The following is a 16,194-nucleotide window of genomic DNA, read 5'->3' as shown; positions in this document are numbered from 1 at the left end:
AAACCATGGCTCAGTTTGCAAGCCTGCTTGCATGTCTCAGTCACCTGGGCAGCATTGTTGTTGCTTCAACGAACTTAATTTCTCAAACATATTCTTTCAGATAGCAGCTTAAAGAGTGTAATTGGATTGTTTGTAACTCAAAGAATACATGCTTGAGGGGATGGAGACCCCATTCTCCATGATGTGCTTATTTCACATTGCATGCCTGTGTTAGGACGTCTCATGTACCCCATACATATATGCACGTGCTGTGTACTCACAAAAATAAAAAAAATAAGACGAATAATAAAATATTCTTTAAAATAAATGTCACTTATATTTATTTATTTATTTATTTTTGAGATGGAGTCTTGCTCTGTCTCCCAGGCTGGAGTACAGTGGCATGATCTTGGCTCACTGCAACCTCCACCTCCCAGGTTCAAGCGATTCTCCCACCTCCACCTCCTGAGTAGCTGGAATTACAGGTGCATGCCACCATGCCTGGTTAATTTTTTTTTTTTTTTTTTTGAGATGGAGTTTCACTCAAAAACTCATTACCCAGGCTGGAGTGCAATGGCGCGATCTCGGCTCACTGCAACCTCCGCCTCCTGGGTTCAAGCAATTCTCCTGCCTCAGCCTCCCGAGTAGCTGGGACTACAGGCTCACGCCACCATGCCCAGCTAATTTTTGTATTTTTAGTAGAGACAGGGTTTCACCATGTTGACCAGGATGGTCTCGATCTCTTGACCTCGTGATCCACCCACCTCGGCCTCCCAAAGTGCTGGGATTACAGGCGTGAGCCACCGCGCCCAGCCGTAATTTTTGTATTTTTAGTAGAGATGGTGTTTTGCCATGTTGGCCAGATTAGTCTAGAACTCCTGACCTCAGGTGATTCACCTGCTTCGGCCTCCCAAAGTGCTGGAATTACAGGTGTGAGCCACCACGCCTGGCCAAAATAAATGTCACTTTGAAAACAGTTTTAGATTCATAGAAAAATTGGAACACAAACGCCGTGAGTTTCTATATAGCCCACTCCTAGTTTCTCCTACTAACATCTTACACTAGTATGATTTTTTTGTAAACACTGGTGAACCGGTATTCAAGTGTTATTATGAACTGAAGTTCATGCTTTATTCAGATTTTCCTAGTTTTTACCTAGTATCTGTTTCAGAGTCCCATTCAGGGAATATCCAGGGAATATTATGTTTAATTATCATGTCTCCTTAGCCCCTCTGGGTGGACAGTTTTTCAGGCTTTCCTTCTTTTTGATAGTCATAAAGAGTTTTGAGGAGGGCGGCTCGGTATTTTGTAGAATGTCCTTCAGTGGGGATTTGTTTGATGGTTTTCTCATGATTAGAGTGGGGTTGTGATTGTTGGGGAGGAGGGACCCCAGAATGTAAGTGCCATTCTCATCTGTAGTTCATAAAGACCATGAACATGACCTGTCACTGTTGATGTTGACCGTGATCACCTGCCTGACGTATGCCTGTCAGGTTTCTCCCCTGTGCAGTTACTTCACCTCCCGGTCTCCACCCTGTGCTCTTGGAATGAAAGTCACTGTGCGTAGCCCTCACTCAGGAATGGGAAGTTCCATTCCATTTCTTTGAGGTTGGAATATTTATATAAACTCTCAGGAATTCTGCATGGAAGATTTGTTTCTTCTGCATTTATTCAATTATTTATTTAAAGCAGTGTGGACTCATGGATAGTTATATATTCTCAGATATAATCCAATACTAATATATTTTGTGGCTTAAATTGTTCCATCTTTGGCCATTAACAGCTCTTTCAGTTGGCTCATGTATCCTTTTGACACACCCCCATCATAATGGCAGATTTTTGTTGTGGTCTGTTTTGTTTGAGCACTTTCTTCTGTTCTGGCACTTGTAAACTTACAGAGTCAGCCATGCTTCAGAGTTTTCTAGGTCCTTTTGTTGAGAATCATGTTAGAAACTAGTATCTGTGCCCCAGAGATGTCCTTTGCTGTTAGGATGTCATTGATTCTGGGCCCTCTCAGCTGAGAGAGCATGGGAATACACATGGATATACTGACCTATGTATGTGCACTTATGTATAGATATTTCTGTATGCAACTGTCTTTATCTGTATCAAACTGAAAATGAGTTCATACTGGTGTTTACAACTTTAACCCGTGGTCACATGGATTATTCTAGCCTTTGCTTATCTGTAAACTCCAGCTCCCACAGTGAAAACCTACGTCCCACCATCTGCAGTCCATTTCCTTAATCATACAATTCCAGTATACAAGTATAGCAGTATCAGAATTGTTAGCCCCTACCTCCATGGGAATCAGCTTTATCAACTGGAGTACAGTGCTGTGTAGAGTTTATTTTGCCTTTAGTTTCACAGACTCTGCTCATTTCTAAAGTTATATATGCACCATTTTCCCCTAACCCCTTCAGTAAGGTTACTTTAGATATATGTTATTCAGGGTGGATTATTTTGTCACATTCTGCATTGTATCCTGGGATCCCCTGATCTCCTAAGTGATGTTTTTAAATTTGCTTTAAAATTCGTTCTCTGTGCTGTAAAGTTCTTTAGTATTTGACAAGTGCTTAATGTCTTGTATTCTCCATTGCAGTATCATAAAGACTAGTTTCACTGCCCTAAAAAAAAAAAAATCTCCTCTGCTTCACCTATTCAACCCTCCCCTTATTCCACTGGAACTTCTAGCAACCACTGATCTTTTTACCTTTTCAGACTTTTGTTTTTTACTAGACTGTTTTATCATTGGAATCATATAATATGTAGACTTTTCAGACCGGCTTCCTTAACTTAGTAATATGCATTTACTGTTCATTCTTTTTTTGTGGCTATCGTATGGTTTGATCGCCACAAAAAAAATGAATAGTAAATGTATATTACTAATTATTGACCAGAGTCACCCTGTTGTGCTGTCATATACACTGGGTTTTATTCATTCTATTTTTGTATTCATTAACCACCCCACCTCCTCCACCCTCTACCCTTCCCAGCCGCTGGTAACTATCTTACTCTCTATCTCTATGAGCTTGATTGTTTTGTTTTTAGATCCCACGAATAAGTGAGAGCAGGTAATACCTGTCTTTTTATGCTTAAAAAATTAAAAAAATATTTTCAATTTTTGTGGTTACATAGTAGGTATATAAATACATGAGGTACGTGGGATGTGTTGATATAATGCATAATAATCACATCATGGAAAATGGGGTATGCACCCCCTCAAGCATTTATCTTTTGTGTTACAATCCAGTTACACTCTTGTAGTTATTTTAAAGTGTAAATTAAATAATTTATTGACTGGAGTTACCGTGTCATGCTATCATATACACTAGTCTTATTTTTTCTATTTTTTTGTACCCATTAACAACCCCACCTCCCCCAGCCCTTCCCAGCCCCTGGTAACTGTTCGACTCTGTCTCTATGAGCTCGATTGTTTTGGTTTTTAGATCCCTCAAATAAATGAGAACAGGTAATGTCTGTCTTTTTATGCTTGGCTTATTTCACATAGTATAATGACATCCATGCCATCCATGTTGTTGCAGATGACAGGATCTCATTTTTTTTATGTCTGAATAGTACTCTGTTGTGTGTAAGTAGCACATTTTCTTTATCCATTCTTCTGTTGATGGATGCTTAGTTTGCTTCCAGATCTTGGCAATTGTGAACAGTGCTACAAGAAATACGGAAGTGCAAATATCTCTTCGATACACCGATTTCCTTTCCTTGGGGCATATACCCAGCAGTGGGATAGCTGGATCACATCATAGCTCTACTTACAGTTTTTTGAGGAACCACCCAGCTGTTATGCATAGCGGTTGAACAGATTTACATTCCCACCAACAGTGCGTGAGAGTTTCATTTTCTCCACATTCTAGCCTGCATTTGTTACTGTGTGTCTTGTGGGTGTAAACCATTTTACTTAAAATGTGGTGAGATGAAATCTCATTGTAGTTTTGATTTTCATTTCTCTGATGATCTGTGATGTTGAGCACCTTTTCATATCCCTGTTTGCCATTTGTGTCTCTGTTTTTGAGAAATGTCTATTCAAATCTTTTGCCAATTTTTTAATTAAATTTTTTTCCTATAGAGTTGTTTGAGCTCCTTATGTATTCTGGTTATTAATTTCTTTTCAGATGGATGGTTTATATATGTTTTCTCCCATTCTATGGGTTGTCTTTCACATTGTTGATTGTTTTCTTTGCTTTATGGAAGATTTTTAATTTACTGTGATCCCATTTGTCCACTTTTGCTTCAATTGCCTGTGCTTGTGGGGTATTGCTCAGGAAATTTTTGCCCAGACCAGTGATCCTGGAGATTTCCCCCAATCTCTTCTTGTAGTAGTTTCATAGTTTGAAGTCTTAGATTTAAGTCTTTTCAATTTTGATTTGATTTTTATATATGGCAGGAGATAGGATAGGAGCCTAGTTTCATTCTCCTCAATATGGATATTCAGTTTTCCTAGCATCGTTTATTGAAGAGACTACCTTTTCCCCAGTGTATGTTCTTGACACCTTTGTCTAAAATGGGTTTACTGTAGGAGTGTGGATTTGTTTCTGGGTTCTGTATTCTTTTTCATTGATCTCTGTGTCTGTTTTTATGCCAGTATCATGCTGTTTTGGTTACTGTAGCTTTGTAGTGTAATTTGAAGTCAGGTAATGTGATTCCTGCAGTTTTGTTCTTTTTGCTTAGGATAGCTTTGACTATTCTGGGTCTTTCACGGTTCCATATATATTTTGTCTTTTTCTATTTCTGTGAAGAATATCATTGGTATTTTGATAGGGATTACATTGAATCTATAGATTACTTTGGATACTATAACCATTTTAACAATATTGATTCTTTCGATCCATGAACATGGAACATCTTTGCATTTTTGGTATCCTATTCAATTTATTTTGTCAGTGTTTTATAGTTTATATTGTAGAGATCTTTTACTTCATTGGTTAAGTTAATTCCCAGGTATTTAACTTTATTTGTGGGTATTGTAAATGAGATAACTTTTTTGATTTCTTTTTCATATTGTTTACTGTTGGCATATAGAAATGCTATTGATTTTTATATGTTGGTCTTATATCCTGCAACTTCACTGAAATTATTGATTCTAATAGTTTTTTTTGGTGTGGAGTGTTTAGTTTTTCCAAATATAAGATCATATAATCTGCAAACAAGAATAATTTGATTTATTCTTTTCCACTTTGGAAGCACTTTACTTCTTTCTGTTGTCCAATTACTCTAGCAAGGACTTTCAGTACTGTGTTGAATAGCAGTGGTGAAAATGGACATCCTTGTTGTGCTCTGGATCTTAGAGGAAAGCCTTTCAGTTTTTCCTCATTTGGTAGGATACTTGCTGTGGGTCTGTCAGACGTGGTTTTTGTTATGTTGAGGTATATTCCTTTTATACCAGTTTTTGAGGGTTTTTATCATGAAGGAATGTTGAATTATATCAAATACTTTCTCAGCATTAGTTGAAATAATCATATGGTTTTTGTACATCATTCTGTTGATATAATGTATCACTTTGATTGATTTGTATATGTTGAACCATGCTTGCATCCTAAGGATAAATCCCACTTGGTCCTGATCTTTTTGATGTATTGTTGAATTAAGTTTACTAGTATTTTGTTGTAGATTTTTATATAAATATTCATGAGAGATACTGGCCAGTTTTTCAGTAGTTTTCTTTCTTTTATTTTTTTTTTCTTTCTGATTCTGGTATCAGAGTAATGTGGACCTTGTAGAATCAGATTGGAAGGATTCCCTCCTTCTCTATTTTTTAGAATAGTTTGAGTAGCATTGGCATTAGTTCTTAAATGTTTGGTGGAATTCAGCAGTGAAGCCATTGGGTCCTGGACTGGGAGAGTTTTATTATGGGCTGTGACATCACTGCTTGTTATTGATCTGTTCAGGTTTTGGATTTCTTCATAGTTCAATCTTAGTAGGTTGTTTATGTCTTGGAATTTGTCTGTGTCCTCTAGATTTTCCAGTTTATTCCATATACTTGCTCATGGTAGCCACTGATGATCCTTTGAAGTTCTGCAGTGTCAGTTTAAGAGTCTCCATTTTCATCTCTGATTTTATTAATTTGAATCTTCTCTCTTTTTTTCTTACTCTGGCCAAAGGTTTGTCAATTTTAATTTTTCAAAAAACCAACTTTTTGATTTATTTATCTTTCATATTGTTTTCTTTGTTTCAATTTTATTTATTTCTGCTCTGATCTTTATTATTTCTTTTCAGCTACTAATTTTGGGTTTGGTTTGCTCTTGCTTTTCTGCTTATTTAAGATGCATTGTTAGGTTGTTTATTTGAAGTTTGTCTTCTTTTTTGATGTAGGCCCTTAAAGCTATACAGTCTCCTCTCAGTCCTGCTTTTGCTGTGTCCTGTAGGTTTTGGTATGTTGTGCTTCCATTATCATTTGTTTCAAGACATTTTTCGATTTCTTCCTTAACTTCTTCAGGAGCTTGTTGTTTAATTTCCATGTGTCTGGATAGTCTCCAAAATTCCCATTATTGATTTCTAGTTTTCTTCTATTGTGGTTAGAGAAGAAGATGCTTGATATTTCCATTTTTTAATGTGTTAAGACTTGTTTTGTGACCTAAAATGTAGTCTATGCTAGAGAATGATCCACATGCTAAGGAAAAGAATTCTGCAGCCATTGGCTATTTTATAAATATTAGGTCCATTTGGCCTATAGTGCAGATTAAGTCCAGTCTTGCTTTGTTGATCTTCTGTCTGGAAGACCTGTTCAATACTGAAAGTGGAGTCTTCAAGTCTCCAGCTCTTATTGTATTGGGGTCTATCTCTTAGCTCTAATTTGCTTTATATATCTGGGTGATCCAGTGTTGGGTGCATATTTAGAATTGTTAAATCATCTTGCTGAATTGACCCCTTTATCATTATATAATGACCCTCTTTGTCTCTTCTTATAGTTTTAGTCATGAAGTGTATTTTGTCTGACATCAGTGTAGCTACTGCTCCTCGTTTTTAATATCCATTGGCAAGAAATGTCTTTTTCCTTTTTTGTGTTTTCTTTTTTTAAGTCTATTTGTCTTTAAGGGTGAAGTGTATTTCTTGTAGGCAGCAGATCATTGGGTCTTATTTTTTAATTCATTCAGCCGCTCTGTCTTTTAATGAAAGAGTTTAGTACATTCACATTCAGTGTTATTATGGATAAGTAAAGACTTACTCCTGCCATTTTGTTATTTGTTTTCTGGTTGTTTTGTGCCAGTCTTTTCCTTCTTTCTTTCCTTCCTGTCTTTGTCTTAGTGAAGATGATTTTTTCTGGTGATACAATTTGGTTTGTTGTTATTGTTTGTGTATTTATTATATATGTTTCGGCTCGAGATTACTATGAATGGTATGATTTAGCTCTGTGTCTCCACCAAAACCACATTTTGAATTGTACTTTCATAATTCCCATGTGTTGTGGGAGGGACCTGGTGAGGGATAATTTGATTATGGGGACGGTTTCCCCCATACTGTTCTCATCATAGTGAATAAGTCTCATGAGACCTGATGGTTATATCAGGGGTTTCTGCTTTTGCATTTTTCTCATTTTCTCTTGCCACCACCATGTAAGAAGTACCTTTCACCTCCTGCCATGATTCTGAGGCCTCCCCAGCCATGTGGAACTCTTAAGTCCAATTAAACCTCTTTTTTTCCCCGGTCTACCCAGTGTCTTTATCAGCAGTGTGGAATTGGTACAAGTAGAGTGGGGCGTTGCTGAAAAGATACCTGAAAATGTGGAAGTGACTTTGGAACTGGGCAAGAGGTGGAGGTTGGAACAGTTTGGCCGGCTCAGAAGAAGACAAGAAAATGTGGGAAACTTCGGAACTTCATAGAGACTTGTTGAATGTCTTTGACCAAAAGCCTGATAGTGACATGGGTAATAAAGTCCAGGCTGGGGTGGTCTCAGATGGAGATGAGGAACTTGTTGGGAACTGAAGCAAAGGTGACACTTGTTATCCCTTTAGCAAAGGGACTGATGGCATTTTGCCCCTGCCTTAGAGATTTGTGGAACTTTGAACTTTAGAGGATGATTTAGGGTATCTGGTGAAAGAAAGTTCTAAGCAGCAAAGCATTCAAGAGGTGACTTGGGTGCTGTTAAAGAATTCAGTTTTAAAAGGGAAACAGCATAAACATTTGGAAAATTTGCAGCCTGACAGTATCATAGACAAGAAAACCCATTTTTTTGAGGAGAGATTGAAGCCAGCTGCAGAAATTTGTATAAGTAACAAGGAGCCAAATGTTAATCCCCAAGACAGTGGGGAAAATGTCTGCAGGGTACATCAGAGGGCTTCACAGCAGCCCCTTCCATCATAGGCCCAGAGGCCTAGGAGAATATGATCTTGTGGGCTGAGCCCAGGGTCTCCTTGCTGTGTACAGCCTAGGGATTGGTGCCCTGTGCCCCAGCTGCTCCTGCCATGGCTGAAAGGGGCAAGCATACAGCTGGGCCATGGCTTCAGAGGTTGCAAGCCTTAAGCCTTGGCAGCTTCCATGTGGTGTTGAGCCTGTGAGTGCACAGAAGTCAAGAATTAGAGTTCGAGAACCTCTACCTAGATTTCAGAAGATGTATGGAAATGCCTGGGTGCCCATGCAGAAGTTTGCTGCAGGCACAGGGTGCTCATGGAGAACCTCTGCTAGGGCAGTGCAGAAGGGAAACGTGGATATGGAGACCCACACAGAGCCCCTACTGGGGCATCACCTAGTAGAGCTGTGAGTAAAGGGCCACCATCCTCCAGACCCCAGAATGGTAGATCCACTGACAGCATGCACTGTGCACCTGGAAAAGTCACAGACACTCAGTGCCAGCCTGTGAAAGCAGCCAGAAGCGAGGCTGAACCCAGCAAAGCCATAGGGGCAAAGCTGCCCAAGACCATAGGAACCAACCTCTTCCATCAGCGGGATATCGATGTGAGACCTGATGTCAAAGGAGATCATCTGGAGCTTTAAAATTTGACTGCCCCACTGCGTTTTGGACTTGCATGGATTGGTCCTATAACCCTTTTGTTTTGGCCAATATCTCCCATTTGGAATGGCTGTATTTATCCAATACCTGTATCCCCATTGTATATAGGAAGTAACTAGCTTGCTTTTTGAATTTACAGGCTCATAGATGGAAGGGACTGGCCTTGTCTCAGGTGACACTTTGGACTATGAACTTTTGGGTTAATGATGAAATGAGTTAAGACTTTGGGGGACTGTTTGGAAGGTACGACTGGTTTTGAAATATAAGGTCATGAGATTTGGAGGTGCCAGGGGTAGAATTATATGGTTCGGCTCTGTGTCCCCACTCAAATCTCATCTTGAATTGTACTTGTAATTCCCATGTATTGTGGGAGGGACCCAGTAGGAGATAATTTGATCATGGGAGCAGTTTCCCCCATACTGTTCTCATGGTAGTAAGTCTCATGAGATCTAATGGATTTATCAGGGATTTCCACTTTTGCAGGCTGAAGTCACAGAGTTCACTGTACCCTGGTTTTGAAGAGCTCATGGTATAGTGGAGAAAATGAGCAAATATAGAATGGATTCAAGAATCCTGCCTAAGAATTCAGGAAAGGCTTTGTGATACTGATGTCTAATTAGTCTTCATATGTGAGTAGGGGCTTCCAGGTGGGCAGAGGTAGAAAGGGTTCCAATCAGAAGGGCCAGAGGAAGCCATAATATGTGTGTACAGGAAACAGGTGTACGTGGCTGCAAGGCAAAGAAACTGGGGCATCTACTCAGTGGCTCTAGAGTGTCTGTAAGGGCAGCTTTTGGTTGTGGCTGTGACTCTTTTGTCTGGCATTTGCTTCTCTGGCCTCAGAAGTTGGGAGGGGGACAAAGCCCAATCCTGATGCTAGAAGGAACACTCTAGAGGGCAAACTGCCACCCATTCCCACCAGCAACTACCCGCTGCCACTACTGCTATTCATGACAACATCAGTATCAACAATCCCCAGCATTTATTAAGCATGTAATAGGTCCAGGCCTTGTGTCTAGCCCTTTCCATGTGATATCTTCTTCTTCTTTCTTCTTTCTTCTTTCTCCTTCTTCCTTCTTCCTTCTTCTTCTTCTTCTTCTCTTTTTTGAGACAGAGTCTTACTCTGTCGCCAGGTGCCAGGCTGGAGTGCAGTGGCACAATCTCGGCTCACTGCAACCTCTGCCTACTGGGTTCAAACAATTCTCCCGCCTCAGCCTCCCGAATAGCTGGGACTACAGGGACACGCCACCATGCCCAGCTAATTTTTGTATTTTTAGTAGAGACAGTGTTTCACCATGTTGGCCAGGATGGTCTGGGTCTCTTGACTTCGTGATCCACCACCTCGGCCTCTGAAAGTGCTAAGATTACAGGTGTGAGCCACCGCGCCTGGCCCGATATCTTCTTAAATCCATTCCCTAGCCCTATGAAGTATAGGTATTGTTTTCTCTTTTGAATAATGAGAATCTGAGGCTTGGAGAGGTTAAATACATGCCCCAGGCCTCACTGCTGAGAAACTGCCAGGCTGGGATTTGAACCCAGACTCTTCAGATGGTAGATGCTGAGATCCTCACTATGAGGTGGTTCATGCAAATAAGGAACATGGATGGGTGATGGGCCTTTCCCTAATTTTCTTGAAATATGTGGCTTTTCTATGTTCTGTTTTACTTTGTTTTGCTGCTTTTCTTTTGAGTACAGAGAGATATTTCTATGCCATAAGAAAACTGACAGCACACAGGTGATGATAAACAGCAGTCAACCCTCAGCTCTGAGGACACAACAGGGAGTAGTGGGGATTGTGGCAAACCCAGGAGAGGTAGTGGCTGTTGAAATCCAGCCAGTTGTCACCGTATTGGAATATGGTCCCAGAGCTGCTAATACGCAGTTCTATTATTTTTTGTAAAGAGAAGCTGGGAATCTGGACTTTAAGGGAAGTCTACAAGTTGTTAAAGTCTGCTCAGGTTTTTAAACAACCCTCAGCCAACAATAATAGGTTGTGATGAAAACATAGTGTCCTAGTGAGTGTATGTTGTGCCGTATTGCCAGAGAACCTCCTGCAGTCCTTCTGGTGTCCCTCCCCCTGCCTCACACCCTCACACCTACAGAGGGGCCTTCTAAGCGACCTGGTGGTGTTCTTTCCTGGCATGTCTCGTTGTTAAGGGAAGATCCTGCCTGGGCTGTCTGATCCAGGAACTATTCCCAGTCTGTCTTGGGCACTTGGCTTCCTTTGCCCTACATTCTTGGGGTTACTTTTCCTGTCTTCAGCACTGATTTAGAGCAGTCAGAAGATTCCAGAACATTTGAGTGGATGCAAGGAAAATTGCTTAGAATTTCTTCCAAGAAATTTCATCTAAGTTATGAAATAATGGGCAGAGACATTTTTCTCATTATTTCTTTACTATCCTTTTAATGTCTATATGATCAGTAGTGACACCCCCTCTTTCATTTCTGATACTGGTAATTTGTGTCTTCCTTCTCTCGTTCTCTCTTGCCCTTTTTTTTTTTTCTTTTTTGGATGGACGTGGTTGGAAAGTGTTTCCAAAATACACCTTTGAGCCTATTCCTGGACCTGCTTCCGATGAAGGTTTGGGGTGTTCGCTTGGCCTTGCTTTCTTTAGAACATCTCGGAGTTGCTGATGTATCCTGTGTGAGGCTGGAGACTGGGAACCGTTATACATCTGGATCATTCTGTTACTAGTTTTCAGACCTTTTCATCGGGGCGCTTTCAGGCCATTTGTGAATGCTAATATATGAAACAGAAAAATGCAAAGTCATTGTAATTGATTTGGGAGAGGAAGAGAGAGACCTAAGGACATTGCCTGCTTGGTACTCACCTCACTCATCTCAAGGCAGCCCCCAGCGAAGCACTGGGGGCTCCCAGAGCCCCATCTCTGTTTCTCATGTTAAATAAAATCATGCCTGTGATGTGCTTACCACGTAGTATGGGTTGGATAAAGGGTTAGCTGCTGGTCTTGCTCTTATTGATGATTCCCCATCATTCATAGACATCCACCAGTGGAGTGGGCCGCCTCTCAGGGTGGTCAGTGCATTCCCTGTGGCCAAGGAATCTGAACAGAATCTGATGTGTGGGAGAAAAGAGCAGAGGACTGCACCTTCACAAAGAGCCCTATAGGCCCTCTTCTGAATTTGGAAATGTAGGAATTCCGCCTGTCTCTGTATCTTCCCTCTTTCTAGAATGGAGGGTGGCACAGGGGAGGAGGTGGTGTGTCCCAGCCACATACAAGCCCTTCCGTTGAAAATCCCAATGTCCTCTGATCACATCCTTCTAGGACTGTGGCCCGTGTCAGTTTCTTACATTGTTTATCTGGTTTTGGAAGGCTCTGCTCTGACCAATGGGGGATTGAACCTGCACAGTTCGGTGAAGAGGAAGCTGGAAGCAGAGAAGGACTACGTCTTTGACAAGAGGCTCAGGTACAGCGTCCGCCAGAATGAAAGCAACTGTCGGTTTCGAGACATCGTCGTGCGGAAGGAAGAGGGGTTCACACACATCCTGCTGTCCAGTCAGACCTCGGATAACAACGCCCTGACACCTGAGGTAAGCGGTGGTGGCCAGAGGAAGGGCGGGCTGGGCAGCGGCTCCTTCTCCCTCTGAATGGGACAATGGCTTTCTCCCTCCTTCCATCAGGGAGCCGAGGATGGTAACCGGGACGCGTAAAAACCTGACTGCAGGATGCAACTTGCTTATCATTTTACATACATTATTCCATTTGATCTTTATGACCATGTGATGACACCATCTCATCTTACAGGGATTCACTCAACTTATAGGGCGGAGGGATTCACTCAACTCGTCGTGGACACAGACTTAGCCAAACGTCACATCTTGGGCTGTTCTAGCTAAACGTTGTTGTCATCAGCATGTCATACTGATTGGCTACAGATATAATGCACTCAGTTACTACCTCTCACTCAGTCTATAATATATAATATATGTCACTACGTATTATATACAACGGAGACAGATTGACTTCACATAGCATAAATTTTCCTCTTTTAAAATGTACAATTCAGTGATTTTTCGTGTATTCACAAAGCATCATCCCTGTCAAATTCCAGAACATCTTCACCACCTCAAGGAGAAACCACGCCCACATGAAATAGTAACTTCCATTCTCCTTTCCCCCACGCCCGTGGAAACCATTCGTCTTCTTTCTGTCTCTATAGATTTGCCTATTCTGGACAGTGTGTGTAAATGGGAACACGCAGTACGTAGCCTTTTGTGTCTGGCTTCTTTCACTTAGCGTATTTTCAAGTTTCATCCAGGTTGTAGCATGTATCCATACTTGTCCCTGTTTATGGCTAAATAATATTCCTTTGTATGAATAGACTGTATTTTGTCTATCAGCTTTTCCGTTTGCCGGACACTTGGGTTGTTTCTGCTTTTGACTTTCATGGATAATATTTCTATATATGTTATATACTGGTTTTCATATGAACATATATTTTCAGGTTTCTTGGATATATTTCTAATTTGCAATATAATTTTCTTGAATCTGTTTCAGATTTTACTCTTTGAGGAACTGCAAAACTGTTTTCCACGGTGGCTCCCCCATTTTACAGTCTGAGGGTTGTCTGTCTGTCTTTTTTATTGTAGCAATACTAGTGCACGTGAGGTGGTATCTCATCGTGGCTCTGGTTTGCATTTCCCTAGTGACGAATCATGTTGAGCGTCTTTTCATGGGTGTGTTGGTCATTTTTCTCTCTTCTTCCTATTCAAATCCTTTGCCTATTTTAAAAATTTTCGTTCTATTGTTGAGTTTTAAGCATTCGATATATACTCTAGATAGTGAGCCCTTTTCAGATATATGACTTGAAAATACATTCTCCCATTTTCAGAGTTTGATTTTTTACTTTTTTGATAGTGCCCTATGACAGATTTTTAAATTTTGATGAAGTCTATTTTACTGTCTTTTCTACATTACTTTTTAAATATTAATGATGCTTCTGTGTCTTAGGTGAATAAAATAGGGAAGCAATGAATACTTAATGCAGTGAGGTTGACAACATCCTTCAAAATACAGGGTACATTGGGGGAGCAGGGAAGGTGGCACAAAGGTGGGAAGATGCCGCTCAAAGCAGCCTTCTCCTACCAGATGCCTGGGGTAGGGCAGTAGAGTGGTAAATGGCGACAACAGTGACAGCCATTGAGCAGGGGCTTTTGGTTCCTTGTATTTCCTCTTTAACTTGTGTTGTCTCATCACCTCCCTTCTGAGGTAGCATTGTTATGATCCACATTGAATAGATGAGAAAATAAACAATCCATCTGGGATAGGGTCTCACAGCTTAACCAAGTAGGTGCCAGGAGGGCAGGGGTTCTACTCTTCTTGCCCTCCCTTTTATCTCTTCTGTTCATCCCAGTGCCAGGCCCACATTGAACTCTGAGACCGCTTTTTCTGTCCTTGCAATATCCTGGACTCTCTTTTTCATAATAGCAATGGGAGGTCAATGAGAAGGGTATGCTTTGGGCAATGCAGTCAAGGGATGACCACTCACTCACACTGGGATGATAGAATGCCCTGGTATTGCGCAGTGTATCCTGTACCATCAGGGAGGCACAGGAAGTGGGGTAATGGGAAGCAAGTGCTGTGCTCTTGGGCTTGTGATTACATGTCTTAATATTACGGTTGAAATAGACCCTGGATTTTTTATGGGGTGTGGGCACAGCTGTCTGGAATGAATGACACGTGGTGAGGGAAGCACTGTGGCTGAAGTCTTGGGGTTGTGGGGTGGTGGTTGTATGGTGCTCCTTCTCTGAGCATGGTGTTTTGGGGGCCTCTCCCTCGTCGACCTCTAACAGAAGCTACCCTAGAGTTCTCTGCCGTGTAGACCTCTGAGTAGGATTCAGAGAAGTTCAGAGCCTGCACTTTAACCTGAAAGCAGCTCTTCACATGTTTATACACCTGAAAACCTCATTATTTTAGGCTTATCTTGCTTAAAATAATGTGCCAGGCCAGCTTTTCCTAGATTCTTTCTACTTCACTACTTTCTAAAAGCATGCACAGCATTTTCCTTCAACAAATTGAATGCATGTGGAGTCTCCAGTTCATTCTCTCTTTGGAGGAGCCCTGGGTGGTAGCTGTTGCCCGCTCATCATGGAAAACATGTTGTGCTCAGCTAATGGAAGGTGCACAGGTTCTCACCTCCTGAGCTGCGGGCTTAGTTAATTGGGATTCTATTGCTAATCGGTGTCGGTCGGTCACAGAACAGGAAGAAAACAGTCAAAGTTATAGAGGTAATTTCAGCTGTCTGAACAACTGAAGTGGATTGAGCATGTGGGTGACTGGCTGACTGGGTAAACCAGCCCCTAATGAAGGTCCTACTGAAGCGAAGAGGTGGCACGAGAGGAAGAATACAGGTTTAAGTCTAGCAGACCTGGGTTCCAATCCTGCCTTCAACTTACCATGCTTTTACCTTGAGAAGTTGCTTTGCTTCTCTGAGCTTCCTCATTTATAGAAATTTGACAGTATTTTACTGATGAGATTAGAGATAATGTATGCAAAGAGGCCCACAAAGTACCTGGTAGACAGGAGGTATCTAATAAATGTTCCTTTCATTGTTAACGTGAAGCAGAGGCCATTCATTTAATGTTCACCAGCAGACCTTGCCTTGCCTGTGACTGGAGGAACTGGAAGGCAACAACCTTCACGGCTATAATAATTAAATTGCTTTTCCTAGTTGTATAGTTGACATTGGTGGGATTGCCCTCACGGGTAGAAATTCATACCTTACTGGATGCATTAAGTAGATTCTGAATCTAGTGGGTTTGCTGTAATATTACTCCTGTCTGGGATATAGCAGAGAACCGGGAGATGAACAGAAATGCCCCTTAAGGAAAGAGTCAGTGAAACAGATTGGACAAATCTCCTTGATCGAAAGCTTATCCACTTCCCCATTGGGAGAATACCCCAGGCCTTCCTTTAGTGCCCTCGGCCTCAGCCCACATTCTACCACCATTCCCAGGAATGCAGTGGACATGCAGGAGTCCCCTTTCATATCCTTCTTGTCATGCCCCCATGTCCAGACCTGTCCGAAGGCCAGTTCACCTTTATTCTTGAATAGCTCTTTAATATGTTTATTTCTGTTTCCAAAATCATTACAGTCCACTACTAGGCTGTTTTGTCTGGACTACTGTAATTTAGACTTCTCATAAGTCTGCCCCCTTTCATGCTTCCTGCCCTAATGAGGCAGGGAGAATGATCTTCCAGAAACGTAGCTCTGGCCAACTCACCCCT

General features: G+C 41.3%; 1 protein-coding gene across 13 annotated transcripts in view; it reads left to right on the top strand.

Moving 5' to 3' along the window:
- CDYL2 (chromodomain Y like 2) overlaps positions 1-16,194 on the top strand; it is a 258,880-nt gene that overhangs the window by 211,148 nt on the left and 31,538 nt on the right. For all 13 annotated transcript variants that reach the window (XM_035282429.3, XM_078357812.1, XM_035282427.3 and 10 more), the window contains one exon: positions 12,280-12,497. In XM_035282429.3, coding sequence (XP_035138320.1) covers positions 12,280-12,497 — 218 coding nt within the window. The remainder of the gene's footprint in view (positions 1-12,279; positions 12,498-16,194) is intronic.

Source organism: Callithrix jacchus, chromosome 20 (genome assembly GCF_049354715.1).
Source record: "Callithrix jacchus isolate 240 chromosome 20, calJac240_pri, whole genome shotgun sequence".
Taxonomy (NCBI): domain Eukaryota; kingdom Metazoa; phylum Chordata; class Mammalia; order Primates; family Cebidae; genus Callithrix; species Callithrix jacchus.
Note: the sequence above shows the minus strand (reverse complement) of the source record. Positions and strands in the feature narration are given on the sequence as shown.